The sequence below is a fragment of the Akebia trifoliata genome, chromosome 1 (genome assembly GCF_017979445.1).
Source record: "Akebia trifoliata isolate Shusen 1 chromosome 1, ASM1797944v1, whole genome shotgun sequence".
Lineage (NCBI taxonomy): Eukaryota > Viridiplantae > Streptophyta > Magnoliopsida > Ranunculales > Lardizabalaceae > Akebia > Akebia trifoliata.
In genome coordinates this window covers 33547154-33569757 of record NC_141375.1, presented here as the reverse complement: position 1 = coordinate 33569757, position 22604 = coordinate 33547154, and the positions used below count along the sequence as shown (strand labels likewise).

At 35.4% G+C, this 22604-nt stretch overlaps 2 protein-coding genes across 4 annotated transcripts; both read right to left on the bottom strand.

The window, feature by feature from the left end:
* Nucleotides 1-30: 30 nt before the first annotated feature.
* Nucleotides 31-5844, bottom strand: LOC147411951 (plastidic ATP/ADP-transporter-like). Its single transcript, XM_086454479.1, has 5 exons — nt 4893-5844; nt 2540-2788; nt 1535-1681; nt 1117-1464; nt 31-657 (listed from the first exon to the last, which is right to left on the bottom strand). The coding sequence occupies exons 1-5, from the start codon at nt 5649-5651 to the stop codon at nt 280-282; spliced, it is 1881 nt and encodes a 626-aa protein (XP_086310605.1). The 5' UTR covers nt 5652-5844; the 3' UTR covers nt 31-279.
* Nucleotides 5845-14874: 9030 nt separating this feature from the next.
* On the bottom strand, nt 14875-22180 carry GONST4 (golgi nucleotide sugar transporter 4). Of its 3 annotated transcripts, none has more exons than XM_086454464.1 (2): nt 20859-22179; nt 14875-15024 (listed from the first exon to the last, which is right to left on the bottom strand). In XM_086454464.1, the coding sequence occupies exons 1-2, from the start codon at nt 21889-21891 to the stop codon at nt 15011-15013; spliced, it is 1047 nt and encodes a 348-aa protein (XP_086310590.1). In that variant the 5' UTR covers nt 21892-22179; the 3' UTR covers nt 14875-15010. The 3 variants fall into 3 exon arrangements, with proteins under 3 accessions (XP_086310590.1, XP_086310576.1, XP_086310582.1); XM_086454450.1 differs by lacking the exon at nt 14875-15024 and adding an exon at nt 19802-20122 and having other exon boundaries at nt 20859-22180; XM_086454456.1 differs by lacking the exon at nt 14875-15024 and having other exon boundaries at nt 20648-22179.
* Between the last annotated feature and the right edge of the window lie 424 nt (nt 22181-22604).

Below are 22604 nucleotides of genomic sequence, written 5' to 3'. Positions count from 1 at the left end.
GAGTGTTCTTGAAAAGGGTAGCATACCAAATAGAGAAAATTTAGTATCGATAAATGAAACGAACCTCAATGATTTCATAACTTCAATTGAGGCTAAAACTATATAAAAATATTTTGTTCATCTACCAAAAAAACAGTATTTAAATAATCATGTGCAACATACCTCCCTTGGTCTTATTATTTCTATCCATCACGTAAACAAGATCCACCAACATGTCATCTAAAATTATTTCTCATCGTTCCTAGTTATTTTTCTTGTTTGCCAAATAATTAAAGAAATTTATTGGGTTGGAGAGGTCTCAGAAGAACTGCCTGACACGCCGCCAGCTGAAGATGAGCCCCTTCCGCTTGCAAGAGAGCCATTCGCCATCCCGACCGACAGATTAGTTCCATCTTGAGACACCACTTGTATCTTAACAGCTTCTCTCTCCTCCATCTCCTTTTCAAGTTCTTCCTCGGTGCGTAAGGCAGTGAACTGTGAATCCAAAGACCTCGCTGCAGCTAACCATGCAAGAACGATCACCAAGAGTACTCCACCAAGGTAGGGAGTCGAATTCGCGAGCGACCCAAACGTCAAGATCATAAACTGCTGGATCAAAGCCCCTCCAGATTTCCCCAATGGGTTGCAAACAACATCAATCGCTGCCTTCCCTTTAACCTAAAATCAGAGCCCAAGTATTCCGTTAATGAAAAAAAATAGGGCATAAATGGGTCGGATTTTATCCGAAATTCCAATTTAGCGGATTTGAGTCCTTGGAGTAGAACCAAATAAAAATGGGTCGGACATGGTTTGGAGTCCCATGATCCGAGTCAGATATGGATCCATCCATATATCCACCCGAATTATATATTGCTTTCAAAATTTTATTTTTAGGTTTTTCAAAATATCATTTTCTACTACAAATATAGAAGAAAAAATGTAAACTGTCCAAAATTATCCGACCCGAATCAAGTGAAATCAAAATGGTTCGGATATGATTTCTCTAGTAGGATCCAAGTTGGATCCGGATATGGATATACTCAGATCTGAGCCGAATCCAACCCATTTTAAGCCCTAAAAGAAAAGAATTGCATAATCAAGTAGGAAACATGAGTTGAGTTTGTTAGTACTACATACCTTCGTCTCTTCATCCAAAGGAATGTAAGCCATCTCTTTACAAGGATCAAATAAGCTATATTTTGCACTCTTACTGAAAATATTTTGCAATGCACCGATGTACACGGCTGCAAGCAGAGGAGTCAACCCAAGACTCCCAATGAGGGGTGCCAGAGGGCCCCCAAACAAAAGCAGCGAGAAGAAGGCAACGCCAGTGAGAAGTAGCACCGTGGGCGTAATCTTGGCTGCGACTCCCCATCCATACCTATCGAATATCCATTGACTTAGCAACATCATTGTGAAAGTTGCAATCCCGGTGGCAGTTGAGAAATCACCCATGAAAGATGAGTACTCGTTTGGGCTCGGAAACTGCACAATTAAAGGAAGGGATCAGTGGTGGTTAAGGAGTAAGTATCATTTGAAGTAAAGTTCGCTTTACCTGAGCCTTCAGCTTTGATTTCCATGTAACCTCGACAAGGTTGATGCTGATACCATAGGCAACCACCAACGTTGCAAGGTCCCTTACATATCTTGAGGATACTAAAAATTTCAAGCTCTCCATTGTTCCCATTTTCGGCTTTTTTTCCTGCAAAGGAGTAACATCCCATGAAGAAAAAAAAATTGTGGGCTAAGTCTCAATAAACTTCTCCAATTGCTACGTAAGACACCTAAATCTGCAAACCTGCAAGGTTTAAAATCATGGACGTATAGATATATTCTCGTGCCTTAAATGATCAGGTTCATTCAGTAGAAGAATCCTTGGCATGAATTTTTAAATTTCACGGAAAAACTATAATAAGTTGGCATGGTTGAAAAGTTTGGAATAATTGTTGAAAATTGCAAATTCTTGGCCAGATAATTAACCTATTATTTGTGAATTATGCCAGATTATTGAAATCACAATATTTGGAGAAAAAATTACAGAACTCAACTTTTTTTAAAAAAATTCCCTATTTTTGTCGGGTGTTCTAGCACTTTTTTTATAATGAAAATCTCAAATTACACTCAAACTTTTTCCCCTCCTGATTTTATTTTGTATCAGAGATTAATAACTAGGCCCCAAGCATTGCTAGAGTTGAAGTGGCATTTGTTCATATCATCAAGAATAAAGATTCATATTATGCTCGGCACTTAAATTCTTCATGAAAAAAGGGTAAAGCATTCTAGGAGTTTCTCTTGCTTGTATCTTCTACATAACATTGCATAATAGTATTATAGGTGTATTTAAATAACATTACATGAAACAATACTTGTAAATTATAAAATTTATTTTTTTCATCTGAAGGTGCCACCATGGTGAGGTCATAAAGTTTGTGCATGGTACTATAATGAACTGGGATGAAAACCATATCAAAATAAATATATATATTTTTCATCATATTAGAAAATATATATTTCAATATTATTAGTTAGTTTATGGACATGTGCCCATTCGGAGGCTTACCTTCTTCTTGCGGTTTGGAAGAGGCACAAAAGCATTCACCCACCAATAGATACAACAGATTGCAAGCCCCATCAGAACCACAATGCTCATCATTCCTTTCAGGGAGATGGCCCAACCATCAACTCCGGGACCCAAATTTTTTCTCAGATTAGAGAAGTACTTTACAGTACGACCGGAGAAAATAAGGGCAATATTTGCTCCAAGGCCAAACAGCGGGTAGAACTTTTTGGCTTCTTCGACTGTAGTTATCTGCATGAAGAGAGAGAAAGCAGTGACATTATTTACAGCTTTAACGGCCAATATATTAATATCAAGAGTTTAAATGAGGGAAGTAAGGCTACATCAAAAAGAGTTCAAATACTTGTCAAATTCCAGCTAGTTGCAACCAAAAAAATAAAAATAAAAAAAACTATATAAGATATAAAAATAGACCTAAAACTAAAACAGTTAATTACAACAGTACACATTTGCAGGAAAAAATAAATAAAACACAATCATGTTACATTCTTACAGACCATATATTACTAACTTTATTAAAATTTAAAAACAAACATTTTAAGTCGCCAAAAAACAGGGTGTTCAAAAGTAAGTCGAGAAGCTCTCATGGCGTTTTCTTGGAGATTTTGAGCTTTTTGTACCTTTGGTCAAATCTGAACGTAGAGTTTCCGGGAACTACTTTCGCTGAGTTTGTTTTAGATGGAATTCCTTGTGTAATCGTTGATGTCTTGGTATTTTTTCATTCGTTTTTGCTTTTCTTTGAGGGGTTACCTCGGCTTTCTCTTCTTGTATTTTGTTCGTCTCTTTTTTTCAATATATTTTATACTTATCAAAAAAAAAAATAGGGTTTCAAATTTAACAATTTGATAAAAAATAGAAATCTAATTCTCTAATGGTCATTCATCATGCAGCCCTTTTCAAGTTTTAAATGACAAACTGTACTATACATTAGACACGGCAAACAGCATCTCCCCATTGTCCTATAAATTTCATAAGAAAACTTTGTCCATTACTTCAAATCTTCAAAGCCAAAATCCCTTTCGGGACTAAACCCATGGAACGAGCTTACTTCGTCACATAAGCGAAGATAGCCATCATAGAAGAATGTGTGCACTGGAAGCCTGACACCAATTTGGCATGCATCATAGCATGCGAGAATCCATCCTGAGGTCTGACGTCATGATCCACCTAAAGGCACCAAAAGACTTCTGTGGCTAATCACAGAGACTGGAAGACAGCCACGTCGCCCATTCCAAGTAGGCACATTTGAAAATCACTCAGCTTTACAATTGCCAAACAGATGAAAACCAATGTGTGGCAAGGCATGCACTGAAGTGGCGAAGGCATGAATTCAATACCGACAAAACCAGGGCCCACTAGGAATCCAAAAATAGGAACCTCATGTATAAAAACAGGCACAAAAATCTTTGACGATCAAGCCAAAACTTTGTCAAATTTCCTATAGACTTAATCATTGAAGTGCTATCAAGGGAGACCACCAGAGAATTTGAAGGAGTGAAAGCCACTTGAATGTTGACCTCCGGGGTTCCAGATTTTTACCCACACAATAAACATTAATATTTGATATTTTAACAAAACAAGCATTACCGTTATATAGCAGTAGCTCCCACTTGTCGTTATGAAAGTATAACAGACCCTTTTACTCCTTGGATTCAACATATATCAGCAAGTAGAACAATAGAAGTGCAATGAATCAGTGGAGGTCTTGAGTTTGAATCGCTCCTTAGGGGCCACACTCAGGGGTTCATCCCAAAAATTATGCGGTGCATGTGGGGAAAGGGGACTGCACGTGCCCGAGGATTAGTCGGGTACACTAAGAGGCCTAGACAATCTTATTTCCTAGAGGAAACTAACGTCATATGAGAATTCGGCAAAAAAAATCAAACACTCAAATCCAATTAACAAGTCATGAAAAGGTTGATATTGTTTCAGTACCATAATAACATAAAGAACCCTAACATATTTCTTTACCTTTTCTTCAGTCAAAAAACCTGAATTGAGAAAGAAAACATCAATGAAGATTTAAAACACACACACACACACAAAATGAAATCCAATTAAGAAACCAAGGTACTCATCTAAACAAGAATCATGGAAAGCCATCAGAGGTTCTTAAAAGAGAAAAGTTTGAAGCCAAACCAATCCTAGTACATCAAATCTGATCATATAATCAAGGAACACCTTTAAACACCTATACATGAGCAAGAATTAGGAATATCTAACAAAAAACATAAAATCCAAATCAAAGCATGAATAAGAATTCTTGGGAAAATCCAACATAATCATCTATTCAAAAATAAAATCCAAATAGATCCAATTGGGTAAATAATCTCACCTGATTGGCAAACCCCCAAAACAGAACTGAAACCACCACACTCCCCCACAATTCAGCCATGACATAGAACAAACAGAAGCTCCATATCCTTAGAATCGCGACTGGGCCAAGAAATCTCGGCCCCAGCGCCGCTAGAAGCTTATCAGCGAGCGCTGTAGGGTGAAACACATTGCTAAGAGGATACAGAACAAACCCGAATGCCCCAAAAAAGGCGATAAAGGGAAGGATGACTGTGTAAAACAAAGCCTGCTTTGAAAGCACATTAGAAAGCTTAGTATATAAGAGCATAAACCCAATAGCCATTGGCAAGTTTACCCAAGTTTTCAAAAATGGTATAATCTCTGCACTGCTCCCTTTAGCGGTCACAACCAAGACATCTTTGGTGTCTCTAAGGATTGTGTAGTTAAAGAGGATACAAAAGAACATCAACCCAAGTGGGATAATCTTCTTAAGAGTCAAAATCTCAAGACCTAAGAACTTGGGCTTCTCCACGTCACCTAGAAATGCTTGCCCATCAGCTGATGCTGCAGCTTCTGCTCTGCAAATCTGAAAGTTTCTACTTTTCTTGTAAAACCCATGAGTTTTTGAGACAACCCCATTAAATTTTTGGAACCCATTAACAGATAGAGAAAACCCACCAACAGATATGCTTGTTTTGCTGCTCAAACGGTGTCTCAACCCTTGTTCTGGGTTTTGAGCCCTGGTTTTGGGATTTGAAGGAAGAGAAAGAAGACCTTTTGTCTGTAAAACAGCTTCCATATTTCTCAAATCCCTACAAGAACCCAAAAAAATCAAGCTTTTCAGGAACAAAACATGAGAGGGAGAGAGAAAGATTAGGTTGATTTGGAGAGATAGGGTCACAGACTCTCACAGAGAACACGAACAAAGAAAACAATGTCTTTTTTATATGAACGAAGTTGAGAAGCTCGAGGTGGAAAAATCTATCTTTTTTCATTAAGAAGGTTGATTAACAGTTTTAAGTTTCGATTAGATTAGTAGAACCCATTCTTAATAAGTTGAAATATTAAAAAGGAAGGATTTCTTTTCTAATAAATATATAATCCGGTGAAAATATGGAAATATAGTAATAATTTTAAAAAGTGTGAAACAGTCAAAGCAGAGAAGAAGGATCTAAAACAATATTCGGTCAGTCTGTTGTGAACACTTCACATCAAACTACTGTAACAAAGCAACGCGTTGCATCGTCAAAGCAGTTGGTGAAGGTTAGAAACTTAGAATCACCGACCTTGTTTTGAGCCCACTGATTTGTGAATATTTTGGTCAACAATAGAGATTCTATTAGTGCACCAACTTTTACTTATAACACATCAATCAACACATAAATTAGAGAAATTTCTCAAAAAATGTGTAACTTATGTCAAAATTCCAATTCCAATACACTAATCCTTTTAATTCCCAAAACATGTTTTTTTTTATGAATTTGTCACTTTACAATCAATGAGATTGCTAATATAACAAAATCATTGGTATTTCATCAGTGAATTTATTGATCACAAAATTGATGAATTCATTGAAAAAGCATATTTTCCGAATTAAAACGAATAATGTACTAGACTAGAAATTACTTCATATTTAGAGCACAAATGGGAGATTCACCCAATTTCAAAATGTTGGTGTGTTATAAATAAAAGTTGATGTGTCAATAGAATCTCTCAAGAAAAATCATATACATATTTATGATTTATGGTCAAAAGCTTTGGAATATGTTTGGATTATAATATCTGAAATGATTACATCTAATGAATAGAAATCATTTATGTAAAATGTTTAAATCTAATTGTAAATGCAAAGCATAATGTGGAATATACACATCTTCACTATACATTGGTATGCACGATGAATCTTGGGCAAATAGTTCGATCTCAATCTAATGTATTATGTTTATGATTTAGCGTTAGTCACAGATTGGAATCGTTTATTAGGCAGAACATATCTCCCACACAAGATCAAAAAATAGGTGAATACTATTAAATATCTTGCTAAAGTGATACAGAAAAGAGTTACTCATTGTCACATAATCTTACGTCATGTCAAATGATTTATAAATTAAAAAATTGACCTTGATATCAAAGTTTAATCATATAGAAGTATCAAAATAAAATGGGTAATACGAAAATAAAGATAAATTAAAGAATCTCATAATTCATCTCATGCATCTCAAAGTGGTAGCCGTACTCACTCTCTCCCCGTGACTAAACATATGTATTAAAATGGTTTATTTGTAGTTTAGATTAAAGGATTTTTAAGATTACATAGTAAAAAAGATATTTTTATAATTTTGAAAATTAATCAATTAGATTATAAGATCGTGTGGTACGATTTTCTTAATTTTTTATTAAAATGATTTTGATTATATTAATTTTAAATGCAAAAGTAAGGGTATTTGTGGAATCCAAATTTTCAGACGACTTCTACTCAGCCTTCTCACACTCTAACAGAGATGGGTGCCAGCTCAAAAATGCATTTTACAAGATATTTTTCTCGTTTATGTAAGGAGGAGATATTAAATAGCAAAACATTATGCCCAAAATACCCAAACTTGATGGCAAAATTACCTTGAAGATATTCTTTTTGGCTTTTCTCTTCGTTTCATGTGAGTTGGTGGACTAAAGTACCATGAGAGTTGTAAATTTGCTTTTTGTTGCACGAGAATGGAAGACAAGTGGCCTCTCTTTGTCGTATCATGACTGATGGCAGTATGATTGACACGTGTCACGAAATTTCTAACAACACAAGAAAGGTTGCCTTTAAAGCTGGACTAATAGAACACTTTTCCTAACTTTTCAGTTTATGACCTTTTTGCCCTTTACTATTCGTTTTTAAGTATAGTTTTTAGGCATATTTGCGGGTGGGGTTATTGGAGTATGAATATGCTATTAAGAAACTGTGTAATAATTTTGTACCTCAACCTGACTGAGTAACTCAAAAACTCAATTGATGTGTGCTTGGCAAGAACATAGATTTTTTTCCTCAAGATACACAACGGTACATTCCAATAAAATATGTGTAAATGTGTATCTTGAGAAAAAAATCTACAATTCTTATACCTGCCACGTCAATGAGCTTTTGAGTTATCTTGACAGGTTGAGTGACAAAATCAGCACTCTAAGATATTTATGTGCAAGTTGATGAATCAATAGCATACCACCATCTATATTTAAAAAACAAGTGTGATAGAAATTTGTGCTCAAGTAGAGAGAAAATTTCTAAATGATTAGAAGTTTAGATTTTTAGTGTTTTTTTTAATACACGTGACATCATGTCATTGGTTCGTCAACTTAACACAAAATTTTCCTAACAACAAAATTGTACTCTGATTATTGGAGTTGGAATTTATAAAGTTAAGATTTGGAGGTAGTGTCATCATTGAATATCCACTTGGGATGTTGCATTGGTGCCTACGATTGCAAATGATCGACTTGGACATGATTTGAATCAGATGGTTTGGTCTCATGGGCACATATTATCAATGAGTACCCAGTTTCTGAATTACTTAGGGCCTGATTGATTCAGCTGTCAACTTCTGCTGTCAGAATCTGCTGTCAGAATCTGCTGCTAGAATCTGCTGTCAGAATCTGAAACACTGAAAAGCTTGCTTGATAGAGCTTTCTAAAAGTGCTGTGCTGTCAGAATTTGCTGTCAGAATCTAGTAATTACTGCTTGATACAACTTCAAGAATTTGCTGTATTAGGGTAAAATGACCAAAATACCCTTAAGGTTGATAATGCACCCAGAATACATTAAAATTTACCAGAATACTCCTATAATTATATAATTATACTAAATATATATAAATATAAAAAAATTATATAAAAATTAAAATAATTATTTTAGGTATGGATCCGTTCAAATCCAATAACTTCAAGTATGGATCGATGTTTTGGATTTTGATAAGGATTCGATCCGATATCTTATTGGATAAGATCTAGATCAACCATGTATTAATCTAGTAAGGACCCGATACAATAACATGTTAGAAAGTATATAAATTATATTATATATTTATTGAGATGTGTGATGTTGATTTAGATTTAGTATATAAAATCGGATTTAGCTCGATCTGATCTTAATTGTATTGGTACCAAATCAACCCTGATCCGATCCAGACTCGATCCATTGATGACAACCTTAGTAGACCTGGTTTGAACTAAGGTTTTATTTATTAAAAATGGGAGTTGAGCACCTTTTTGGAGTTACAATTCTATGAAATTGGTGAACCGTTTAAATCAATTAGAAGTCTAGGGTGGGAGTTGCTCCCATTTCTAAATGCGCCCTTAGTTCCAAGGTGGTATGGAGTGTATCTGGAATCTTTCCTCTCTACAATGACATCGAATCTTTCCACTCTAGAAAGAGCCATTAATGGCTGAGCTCACATTCAGCAACTCATCATTCTTGACGTCTCCACAACTTGTCCTGAACTCCTTCTCTCTCCGTACTTCAACACTAAAGATTCGCACCAAACCTTCTTCTTCACTAAAACTGCTTTGTTTCAGCAAAACCAGAGCTCCAATAACAACAATGGCAACTGAGTAATCTTTCTAATTATACCCCTTTTGATCTTCAATTTTTTCCTTAATTATAATTCTGGGTTTCTCTAGTTTTGGGGCTAATGGGAATTTCTTCTAAATCTATCTTGATTTGCAAAAGCGTTCAGGAGATTCGTCGTCGTCAATGGCGTCGATCGGACTCGGAGTTGTCAATGGCATCGATCGTCGTCGCTGTCTTCACCGATTTAAGGTTTAATGATAAATGGGTTTCGAATGATTTGCTGTTAATCGATGGGTTTCGGTTTAACCAAACAATGTCGTCTTTGTCGATGGGTTACGATCGAAAATTTGATCGCCGTCGTCAAGGTAGGTCGTCGATGCCGTCGAAATCGAAGAGAGAGAGAGAGAGATTGAATGGACGAAGGGTTTCTGTCGAAGATGTTCGTTTTATCGCGAACTAATGCTGAAAATTTGATAAATGACGAAGGTTATTTTCGTCTTTTCACTTCGACGCTTTTTAACTCAGCTGTGCGAAGCTTTCATTATCCGCTTTTCAAATAGCGGTCAAATGTAATAATCTGCGTTTCAAATTTTGAAACGCAAAATGGAGAAGCGCTATCAAGCACGGAAACGCGGAGAAAATGTGGTTTTTTGACACAAACGCACCAACTGCTGCGTTTAGAAGCGCTATCAAGCACGCCCTTAATGTTTCTGAAACTGATGGTCGATTTTAGATCTACCATCATGAAACCTATTATTTGTAGAAAACTGAAATAATTGAGAATTTATTGGGAAGTCTTGGATTATTATTACTTAAACCCTACTACGGTATTTATAGAGATTTTATCAATCAAGATATAGAAAGTAACTTATTATAAAGATACTAATCATCTATAATTGTTAATCCAAAATATATTTTTTGGAATTTACTAAATATTTTATTCTCAATCACAACCTTTTTTTTGTGATGAGATACATTGACAATGATAGAATGTGTCTCAGGCTTCCTATTCTCTTACACCCTCCGCAATTGCATGATCTTCTAAAAAAAGAGTATGCAATTGATTTAATTGAATAATTGTTCTTGATCTTATGAAAATATTGATCATAATTGTTACTAACAACCAATCAAGTTTGATAGTGGTCACAACCTGTCTATAAAGTCCATCATTGTCGCATCTCGTTCATTTTGAGTTTGTCAGGTGATACACTACATCAGGTCCGTTTTGATCTCTCCAAGAAGCATGCAAATTAGAATTGCGTGGCTTAAATAGTAAAAGTCTTATTAAAGAAATTTTAAATAAAATGATATTTGAGATCATAAGACATGTGTTTTTTGAATAGGAATGTTTGTAGAAGCATGAAGAAAGGTAGAATTTTTATTTTAAAAAAAGTAAAATATTAGTGAAAGGGAAGAAAAAAAATAAGGATCGATGATGGCGATAGCACCATCATTGAAGAATGTTGCACCAAGATCAAGCTCTCAGTAAAATTTACTCTCTGATGCCATGTAGAAAACTAAAATTATTGGGAATCGTTGGATTATCATTACATGAACCCTACTAAGGTATTTATAGAGATTACATCAACCAAGATTCAGAAAGTAACGTATTATAGAGATACTAATCATTTATAATTGCTAATATAGAATATCTTAATAGATATTGCTAAATATTTTATCCTCTATCACAAACTTCCTTTTGTAATGAAATACATTGACAATTATACAATGTATCTCATTCATCTTATTTTCTTACATTATTTTTTTGGTACAGTTATGGGTGACCAGCTTAGAGATCCAATAACAATTGGTTTTTTCAAGTTTGATTCTAATTTTAAGGGTCTCATAGCCAAAATCGAATTCTAAGTATACACGAAACCAAGCAAAAAATGACCTGTTGATGCTCCTATATATATATATATGTATATATTTATGCAAATTGTACTTCCACTCAATTTGAGAGTTGGGGATTCTTTAAATTACAATCCTCAAAGTGGAAGGGAACTCCAAAATTTAGTCTAGTTTTGGCATGAAGCTTTCACATATGAATTTGATGATAGAAGTAGTTGCTCGAGATAATAAAGACTCATTTACATCATAGCCATTGGATACACGGGATCACCATAAGGTTTGTGAGACATTCAAAATACATTATCATGCTCTTGCATATGTCCATGAGTTATGAGGAGTTGGTAACGTGGATATCATGGATGTTATGATTTTCTACATATTCAAGAGTTTCACTTATCGAAGAGTCGTGCTTTAAATAGTGTTGTAAATAGCTCAAACTGCTCTCTCGTAGATCTGCATAAATGTTATGGTATGCCCATCTCTGAAAACACATAAATAGACTCCAAATCCCAAGTTTGTCTTTAAAATAGACTCTCTTGTAGGGTATTGAAGGCAATGTAGTAGGAAGTCAATTTAACATTTTTCATGTATTAAATACTGGAAAACATGTATTAATAGCTCATGTCAATGGTTTCTTTAATTTTTTTTTTTTTTCTATTACAAAACAAACAAAGAAAATCTCCATTTTCACCCCCCATCCCCACATGGATTTTGAAGGAATCCTCGTCATTATAAAACATGTGGCATTTTGTGTTTATTTCACACCCTTACATTTTTACTAAAATTTGGAATGCCTCCTTAGAAATGCCACTTTGATGGAGAGGGTTTTTTTTGCAGCGGCCTGCCTGCTTCGAAGTTCTTCCCATCCCACACGTGAATGGTAAAGAGAGATTACAAAGCTCTATAAGACAATCTCTAACGACAAAAACAAAATTGGTTTAAACAACTCTGTAACACGTATGCACTTGCACCGCACACGTGTAAAAAAAATAAAATAAAATAAAAAATTAAAGATGTCAAGTACGAATGTCAAATCAAGCTTGGTGAAACTTGGAAGTTTGTATACTTTGAAATGGCACTTTCCCCCTTTGAAAGGATACCTTCTTATGATTATGGGATCTTAAGATTCTTCAAGTCGACTCAAAACCCGAATGAGCCTTCTCAATTCGATTCCTTTTCGAGATGTCTTGATGTAATCAACTCATTGTGTACACGCAAATTTTGCCTAATCACTCCAAAAATGCATCAAATCATGTTTATTTTATTTTTGAGTCGTGCTGTAGTAACATTGAAATTGACATCATATTGATTGTCACATTGCTGATGTGAAGGTGCACATATAACCATAGATACTTTTCATTTGTATCTCGATGAAAAAGTATTTATGATTCCATACATACATCTACGTCAACAATGTGAGAATCGATGTCAATTTTAATATTATTTCAACATTTTCCTCCAATTATATATGACGGGATTAAGAAGATGCCAACTTGTTAAGTCTGCTAATCTCATTTGCCTACTACATAGTATGAATCATAACTGTTGGATTTTGTGTGGAGATGATGGGTACCTTGATATATTTTTTTTCCTAAGTGAACTGATGCCATCCACACATAAGGCTTCATTGACTCATAAAAAATTACTTGATCAATAAAATATAATTTTAAATTCAAGTTGACTCATAAGTATTTGACTTGACTTGACTCGGTGGACATTTGAGATGAGTTCTAAAATCAAACACTTCTTTATTATAAAAAACAGCATTATATACACATAGAACCATCAATTTTCCACGAATGTACAGCACTCATATCTCAAGAAAAAACACATATAGTGCAAAAGATAAGATTAATTTAAAATTCTATTTATCTTATAAGAAGAAAAATGTTGAAGTGACTAGAGAAGACACTATATTTCACATTGCATTGCTTGGATGTGCATACAGAACCATAGATGTTTTTTATTTGAGATACAAATGAAAAGCATCTATGAGACACATCTCCACATCAGCACAGTGTGTAGTGTAGTGTCTTGAACGATCACTCAAATATTACTCAATTAAAAAAAAAATATGCGCACAGCACAGAAGGAAACTTGATTCACTTATGAGTGAAACGTTGGATGTATGAACCAATAGAAGATTGCATGAATAAAGAAACATTGATGGGTGTGTGTCGATGTCTTGGCTTACGTGTTTCTTTGTTTAAGTGAGATCCAATGGGTTTCCACTTTTACACTAATTAGTTAACAAATTGCTAATTAATCATTTTGTTTGCCTCTTATACGCATGCGGAGAATACTTTAATGGTGATGATTACTTCCATTAATGATTAGTTTACATAACCGTCTTTCTATGTGACAAGTGTCCTTACAATATCAATCCATCAATTTATTATTATTGAAATATAATTATGATTCAGAGTGATTTGGATTTATATTCAACTTCAGCTAATCTGTTTAAGGCATCTCTTGGGATATTTTACCGACTAAATTAGAAAATATACATGAGTAAATAACATAATGTCATCTCAACTCCGAGCCGTCCACTTAATGGTAATTTTGGACCCATAAACAATTAATGCATGTAAGTCATGAGTTTGATATCTAGTATGACCATTTAAGTCCTCAGAGTCCAATCACGAAGGACCACCCACATGTACATGGTGTGTGTAATGTACAAGCGTTGCATGTGTCCTGAAAATATCTTTGGACAAGACCATGGTCTATAAATTAAGCAAAACCCAGATACAAGCATGATTCGTTGTCTACAAGATGCCTCATTAATTTTATAAAAAAAAAACATAATGCGATATCCTCCCTCACCGTCTTTAGGGTTGCGTAAGAGTCGAAGAAATCCTTGTTCAATAGCTAATGGTGGCAGTGACGTAGTTTCTAAGAAAATCAAGGTTAAGGAGATATAGACTCAAACTCAGATGCGCAACTTGCGCAAAAGGATCCAAATTATTTTGGAGAATGGGTTGTGATCGACTGGTCTTATTCTCTCGCTATCAACGGATTCGGGTTATTGGGTCCCTCATAGACGGTGTTGGTCGATCCACGTATCTTTTGAAGATACGAAAACGTCATCAACCTTGAGAACCGCAAGACAAAAGCCCACAACGCCCTCCGAGGACTGAGGATGAAACGAATGTTTGTTACGACACGTCATCCTCTGAAGATTACTTACGGGTCAGATATTCTTTGCGTACTAAAGTCCTAACTAGGCGACGAAACGATTACGTACGCCTCTTTTTTAAAAAAATTTTAATACCACGTGGCATGTGATAATTGGCTCATATTTGACATATAACCATAATCGCGATGCCTACCACACCAGGACCCCCCAAAAGTTGGTCATAAAAGAACCAATAAAATTCCAAATTATACAGTTTTCTTTTAAAAAAAAGTACAAGTTATTACTTTTGTAGAATTGAAAATTAGGTATGTTTGATTGATTGCACATAGGAAATAGGGTGGAAGGAAAATCATTTTCCATATTTTTCTTGTATTTGACTGCATTTTTATATGGAAAATGACTTTTCACCTTCCACCAAAAATCCCATAAAACATGGGTTTCATATTTTCACAATTTCACTTGTACATATGAAAAAATAAAATCAATCCTTATTTTTCATCTTCAAATTAAAATTCTAACTTCATCTCTTTTTCTTCCCCACCACCATCATAGCCACTCCCTCTCTCCGTCGCCGTTACCTCCATTATCGACCACCACCTCTTGTCATCGCCAGTCACCATCAATTGGGTTGGCCTGGCACAAAAATAAATAAAGGTTAAGACCTTGACATTGAGTCCATTAAGGTAGGACTAAGTTCATAAAATGTCCACCTATCAAATACGGATCAGGGTTATACAATCTGAGCCGAGCCCGAGCCCCTGTGGATAAGGTTTGGGCTCAGCCAACTTATGTCCTATAAGGGTTTAGGGCTGATCTAAAATGCAGTCTGCCTCTTTTTGGGCTGGCTAAGGGCTCAACCAAGCCCTGACGAAACCCACACATTGACAGCCCTGTCCTCTATCCCAAAATTTTCACTAGTCATGCTGGAGTGACCTCAAGATTGGACTTCATATCGCACATCTTGATGTGAAAGTAAATAGGAACCACATATGCTTTTCACTAGTATCTCGAGGAAATCATCTATGATTCCCATAACTTTCACGTCAGGGTGTGCGATGTGAGGTCCAATCTTGAGGGCACTTCAGGCAGTATTCTTTTCACTAGAATCATTCGTGAATCTCAATGAGCAAGAATTGGCCAATGATGCAAGAAGAAACTATAGAATACCTAGAATCTTCCCGTCAAAGTAATTGAAATCTGAATTTGAATTCATAAAACTATTCTCGTCTCTAAATCACACAAGCTTTGGATATGGAAAAACACAAATTTGAAAACCACAAAATATATATAAGTAAAAAAGGCGAACACCTATTAGAATTTTGCGGAGAGATAAAAAAGACACTACTGCAAAGACAAGTCCCAAAGTCCGCCCCACGCCAAGGTCTCTAAGGGAGTGGGGGGCAGTAAAATTTTTTTTGTAGGTTTCCTATGACACAAAAGAACTAGGATGAAGACGGTGAAAGAAGATTTGAACTCATTCACAATAACAAAAGATTTTGGCTTAGCAGGCAAGAGTGGAATGGAGGAGAACAGCAAACCGACGCCTAAACTTTGGGAAAAAGGCTTGGGTGCAGTTCAAAGATGTGCAATCTACACTTGAATTCAAGCAAATATATTTTCGTCCAGTATTTTCCAAGCATTGATTTTTGCCTTTTTAATGGAGGTACTCAATTTTAACAGACCATAAATTGTTTGATCAAAGAGAAAACTTACCACTTCTACCTTGAATCTTAAACCTGAGGCATAAAACATTTTCCTTTTAAACTATACAGTACAATAGCACATTAAAGAGACTTCGATAAACAATCCAAGATCTTTAAGTTTCTTGTAAATATATGCATCAAAATTAATATAAAAAAAATATCATTAAAAAGTAATAAAATCTGCTGATGATAAAAAATACTTGGTTTATCACATCACAAATATTTACTGATACTGTAGCTCAGTTGGTTTGATGCATTGCAAAACAACTTTGAGGTCATGGGTTCAACTCCAGCTTGCCCGTCAGAAAAAAAAAAGTAGATATTTACTGATGCTATCTTGATTTCAAACATTTTGTTAGACTAACTGGGTAATTATATATGCGTATTTTGGGATTTTCTCTAAAACCATGCAAAAGGGAAACATGTTTCCATCTCGGCAATTACGGCCTCTCCAGAAAGCAGAACCTTGGACAAACAAATATACAAAAGGGCACTACAGAACGCATGCCCCCCCAAAAATGTGATACCCAGGGTTATAGAAGATACCAATTGAGTAGTAGTTTCATTATGAAAAAACAATCATCTAACACGAAAGCTATAATAATGATCAATAAAGGTATGAACTCTATTCGCATCACCCATACTAAATGTTATGACTCTGAAGGTTAGCCATCCTTTAAGGCGTGAACAGATCAACACCAACAAATTCCATCAAAACTAGTTATTTGTGAATTGAGATGATGAATTGAAGCATAGAGAAGTAAAGATATGCCCTTCCAGCCAAAGACTATGACTCAAGTGCATCCAGAAAGAAGGAAAATAAAAACATTCGGCGATTTTCTCCAAGATGATTAATTGACATTGTGATAATCTGCTATCCACAGAAACAAGTAAAACTGCTCAATTTCATCACTCAGGGCGTGTTTGATTGTAGGGAAAAAAGATTCCCATGCAAAACATTTGCCATGGTAAATAGTGTTTCACCTGCATTGGAATTGTTTCCTCCCGGGTAAATAATCGGTAGTGTGAATGTGATTTGGCCCTAAATCAGGCGAAACATTTACCACCCCCCATCCACACCGCTGCAAACCGTCCACCCTTGAGGAAAATTGGGATTCACTCTTGCTCTTCACATCAGTTTAACAGGTGTGTTTCTGCAAAGAACAGGGCCACCTTGAAAACGGCGACATTTTCTCTTACTCCAATAAATTTCTTTATCTTCTATGGTAACCAATTTTGTCCCTAACTAAGATTGTGACACGTACCCCCCCAAAAAAATTATTATCCCATAAAAAGGTAAAGCCCGAGCTCCTGAACTTATTTAAATATGTTAAAGCAATTAACATCTAAAAGATATCACATAAGGACATGAGATCCCTACCTCGTATCTGATCTAAACCCGAGCCCGTATCTAATCCCTAGCTTGTTTCTGATATGATCCCTAGCTCATATCTGACCTAGTTCTAGCTTGTATATAATCATATTTTGGAGATGTAATTCGACTTTCTATGAACGTTGGCTATACGATGAAAGAATTTAGTATTCCCATCCCCTTCCTTAAGCCATCTAACCCTTGATTTTTGTCTCCAACACACCTCCATTTTTACTCTCTGCTTACTGCTCTTGAATGTGAGCCCCTTTTTTCCTTTCCTCCTAGAGAAAGAAAACCCCATTTCTCCCTCCGATCCAACTCTTCTAACTCTAGCAAAAGCTCTTTCTTCTTCAATTTCACCCTCCCAAACACTTCCCTATCCATTCCTATAGATTTTCCATGATGCATTTCAGCTTTATTTGAACACCACACCTGGCTGACCTTCCACATACAAATTTTTCCATCAGTAGTCAATAAGATTTTTAAAATTTCCATGAAGGAGCCATATATTCTCGAATCTGAAAGGAGTGGGACGTCTAATACTCAGAAGCTAGGTTTGGGACCAACTCCTGTCTTACCCCTGAATAATGCTCCTCCAAACTTGAAGATGCCAGGAATCTATCTAACTTGTTCAAAACTAAAGATGACTGATGATTTGACTAAGTAAATTGCCTCCCATACAACGGTAAATCTACTAGCTCATTGGACCACACAAACTCCCCAAACCTCCTCATCTTAACATCCACTCTCGATCCCCCAGACTTCTCATAAGAAAAACGTATAATATTGAAAACTCCTCAAAATTTTCTTCTTCCTCCTCGAATTTCTGTGATTCTCTTATAATTTTATAGGATTTCTAGAAACCCCACTCTCTCTCATTTTCTAGAAACAAAGGATATTAAGATCCTTGTTCTTCCATCTATTTTTTTGGGTAAAAGGTCATGTTGGATTATCAAAAGATGCCAAGAAATAACGATGGGTTTGGTGGTAGTGGTAAAAGCTAAGGGGATAGACCATTAATTGGATCCATCCTAACAAGAGATTAAGTAGACTGCAAATCAATTTGTTAAATTGACTATGCACTCTTCCATGGTCTTTCCCTGAGTTTCTCTTCAAATTGTTGTCTAAATCTTTCTCAACCTTCTAAAATGATGGATTTGTATCATATGACAACAGGGTCCTATATCCCGTAGGGTAGCAACTAGATTCCCAATCTCCTTTTTATGCCCCTTAGATCACACTATTGACCTATTGTCTCAAAAATGTTTTAATGCGGAACGCAAATCAAGTCAACAGTTCCGATGGAAAATTTGTAATTATTTAAGTTTTCATTTATTTGAGTCTAGATTTATCGGTTTATCGCCCGGGATTATTTTAGATTAATTATTTATTTAAATTTCTGTTTTAGGCCTTTAATTTTATGTTTTTTGGGTTTATTTTCATGTTTTATTTGCCCATGGTCTTAGTATAATATTTAGGGGCAATTTAGTAACTTTACTTTGTCTTTTATTTAAGTTTATTAGGATTTGAAAATTAAGAGAGAAAATTACGAAAATTAGGTTTATTTATTTGGTAATTTAGTTTGACTAGAATTCTTGATTTATTTTCTTTATATAAATTGTATTAGGTTTTTTTTATTATTATTAATGATAACGAAGATTTTGATGAATAAAGAATGAGTTTCTTTCATGGAGTGAAGTGAGTTCTCCACCATTTTTGGTGTGATTCCTAGGTTCTTTCTACCCCTTCTCTTTTTTCCTCTAATCTTTATTTTATTTTCTATTCTTTTGTATTTTCTCGATTCTTGAAAATCCACTCTTCATTCTTGATTCTTGATCCTTGATCTTTGAAACCCCTTTCTTGATTTTTGATTCTTAAAAATCTCAACCCTTAATCATTTCCCCATTTTCTTTAATCTTTATTTCATTTATCCTACTGAAATTGTCGTAATTGCGAGAAAAAATATATATTTTACTTTTGGGTTTACCTATCATAACCCAAATCGTAAACCCAATCTTAAATCCTTAATCCTTACCCAAAATCTCCAACTAGATTTCCCTAAAAACCCATCGTTTTCTTATCTCCCCTCATCGTCCTACATCATGTTTGGTCAACCATCAACCTCTAGATTAACATACAAACCAAAAAAGCAACATTGTGATTCATTTCTGTTAGATTTTCCATGTGCCTCAAACACAAGTAAAAGATTTTCCTGGCAAAACATGGCACGTAAACGATTTGCGAAGCATACATTTTCTCTGCAATCAAATATGCCAAAATATGCCTTTAAAAGAAGTCATTGTGGTATATGCATATTGCAGTAGGAAACGTCATTCCTTATTTTTATTTATTTATGTATTTTTCTAGAAATATAAGCTAGCTAATAGACTTAAAAACTATTCTAGTTTAGATAACTCTGAAGAAGAAGATAAGAATTTAAGCATCATTATAGCAACCATAAGGGCGGGAAAATATGGATATAACTCAATCACACAATTTCACCTCAAGGTTTGCATTAGGAGAACAATTAGGAGGGAAGTCAAGTCATAAATACCCAAGATCTTGAGGTGGGTGTCAAATGAATTAACTTGTCACCCAAAGAGGGATCCCATCTTCTTATCAAACACCAAGGTCTCCACTAGAGCATAAAACCGTCCTGACAATTAAAACGAGATCTCTATTGGGCAGCTAGTCAGAAGTGCACCACCAACACATATCCGAAATTTGGATTCACAAAAGAGGTAAGCAATATCCTCACATATCATGGGAAGCATTGTTGGCACAGTTATAACGAATAGATCTCTATAAGGGAAGTTCCTATAAAGGACTTCATTCAATCTACAAAGAAAAGTAGGATTTGCATGTTCAATTCATACGACTCTAGATAATAATATATCATGAATCTAACTTAAGTATTGGAGAGCTTTTGGTAAGTACCACATCAGTGCTAGATACCAGAGAAGAGTACCAACTCAAGCAACTCATGGTACAAATCTCGACGTGTACAGATTTCTATAAAATCCCCAAGCCCCCAACAATCAACACATTGCAAATTTGATTTGCCCTTAAAATTTCTATACAAGCATTACATAGTTGCTTTTAAACTTTTTCAAGATAATTTAATAGGAGTAACACCAAGAGAAAGTATGAGTAGTCTTGTTCCTCAAAGTTACATTCTACATTAAAGAACTTTAAGAAAATTACTTAACCATATCTATCAACCACGAAAAATCCCTACTAAAAAATGCATAACATAGAAATCTCAAAAGGTCAACCACATCAAGGATGTTCTCATACAACAAAGATATCTAAGGCAATCTAATGCTTGCCTCTTGAACAATTAAGTAAAAGACATCAACTTGTTCTAGTAGTTCATACACCTAAAAATTTACCAGATACGCCTTTTTGTTGATTATCATCTCCAGAATCATTCCCATCATCTCCAACATCCATCTGCTTCGACACAGCAGAGTCATGCTGTGAAGGAGGGTTGCCACCTCCAGTAACCGATTGCTGATAAAGAACTCCACCCACAATTGTGAAAAGTAAACAAACCAAACCAAACAGATTAGCATGCTTATCCCAAATCAACACATTTATGGCAACCGTAAGAAACTTATTGACCACACCCGTCACCGTAAATGCGGTGGCAGAGATTGCCTTCCTCGCAGCAAACCCAAAGAAACTGATAAGCAAGCCAAACAAGCAAGATAAAGATACCGCAAAGAACGCCCCTGGTTCTACCCAATTACCAGAATGTGATCCCAATGCCGAGAACACATCAGAATACTCGCCTGTTATAATCCAAAATATGGGCGCCATCATCAGAGACAACAGATTGTTATAAAATACAAATCCCCATGTATTCAACCCGAGATTAGTCACCATGTGTTTGATGTAAACCATCTCAGTAGTGATGGTCACCAAATAAGCGACAGCCCACGAGTAAGCCGTGAGGGTGAATCCTGAATCTGTCGCTACATACCCAATTGCACCACCCAAGATGATCACCAGAGAAGCAAAAGTGATCTTCGAAGGGCAAGGTTGTTTCCTAAACGTAGTATCGGCTATAGCGACTAAAAGGGGTGTCAAGGATCTGAAAACTATGAAGGTATCGACATTAGCGTGACGAAGGAGGTTGGTGTTGGTGAAAATTGCGAGGTAGAAAACCGTCGCTGCGGGTAAGAATTTCTTGGCGGTTTCGAATGTGAAGGGATCGTGGTATAAAAACCCTAATTTTCCAAGAATCCAAACACCTAGAGCAGATGTTAAGTACTGTAATGCGGTTAGAAGGCCAGGGAAATTGAATTTGGTAATGGCGTACTTGTTGATTACTGCAAGTAAGCTAGAACAGAGAGCGTATCCAATAACAAGACTGCTAGTGGCGTAATATTGCTTCGAACCATCGAATCTAACTGAAGCCATTGTTCTAGCTAAATTTAACAGATCTTTCAGCAAGCATAAACCTTTATCGACTGAATCGACATCAAACCTTGTGGAGACAAAGATGTCTCGATTTGGGGGAAATGTACGAAGCAAAATCTGTTAATTTAGAACTAATTTGAAAGAACTTAGGGTTTTGTGAGAACAAAAGGATCTCCTGATCTCATTATCACCGACATTTTTCTTACACTGTATCAACTCTGAAAGCAGATTCACAAATAAAGAAAAAAAGAAAACCTAGAAATCTGATGCGGTTGAACTTGAACTTCAGATAGAAAATAGAAATAGAGGTGGAATTAACTCGACAGACTCGGCTCCACAACTCGCCGCACCGAGTTTAAGACACGAATAAATGAAAAGTTCAAAATCACTGTAACGTGGTTGAAAATTTACTGCGGAGTCGTAAATATTCAACTACCATTTAACTGACAGCTTTTATCATGGAATCGGTCGTCTCATTGACTTGTCTGCCAACCGTGTTTGTTTGTAAGTTTTCTTGGAAAACTTGGCTGGTTTTTCTCGTAAATCCACCAAGTTGATTGGTTTGAATCCATTTTGATTTTGCTTTTGTATATAATAATTATTACTAATATTTTTAAATATTTATAGTTAATATAAAATATATATATACATCATTCTAGCATCTATTAATCTATAAATTAAAACAAAAAGATTTTTAATATACACATTCAAAT

Coding starts and splice junctions, on each gene's coding strand:
- GONST4 (XM_086454450.1), bottom strand. CDS start 21,891: ATGGCTTCAGTTAGATTCGATGGTTCGAAGCAATATTACGCCACTAGC. Junction 20,123..20,858: donor TCAACAAAAAGGCGTATCTG/GTAAATTTTTAG, acceptor TTTAATTGTCAG/GACGGTTTTATGCTCTAGTG.
- LOC147411951 (XM_086454479.1), bottom strand. CDS start 5,651: ATGGAAGCTGTTTTACAGACAAAAGGTCTTCTTTCTCTTCCTTCAAAT. Junction 1,465..1,534: donor AATCAAAGCTGAAGGCTCAG/GTAAAGCGAACT, acceptor TTAATTGTGCAG/TTTCCGAGCCCAAACGAGTA. Junction 658..1,116: donor CTTTGGATGAAGAGACGAAG/GTATGTAGTACT, acceptor CTCTGATTTTAG/GTTAAAGGGAAGGCAGCGAT.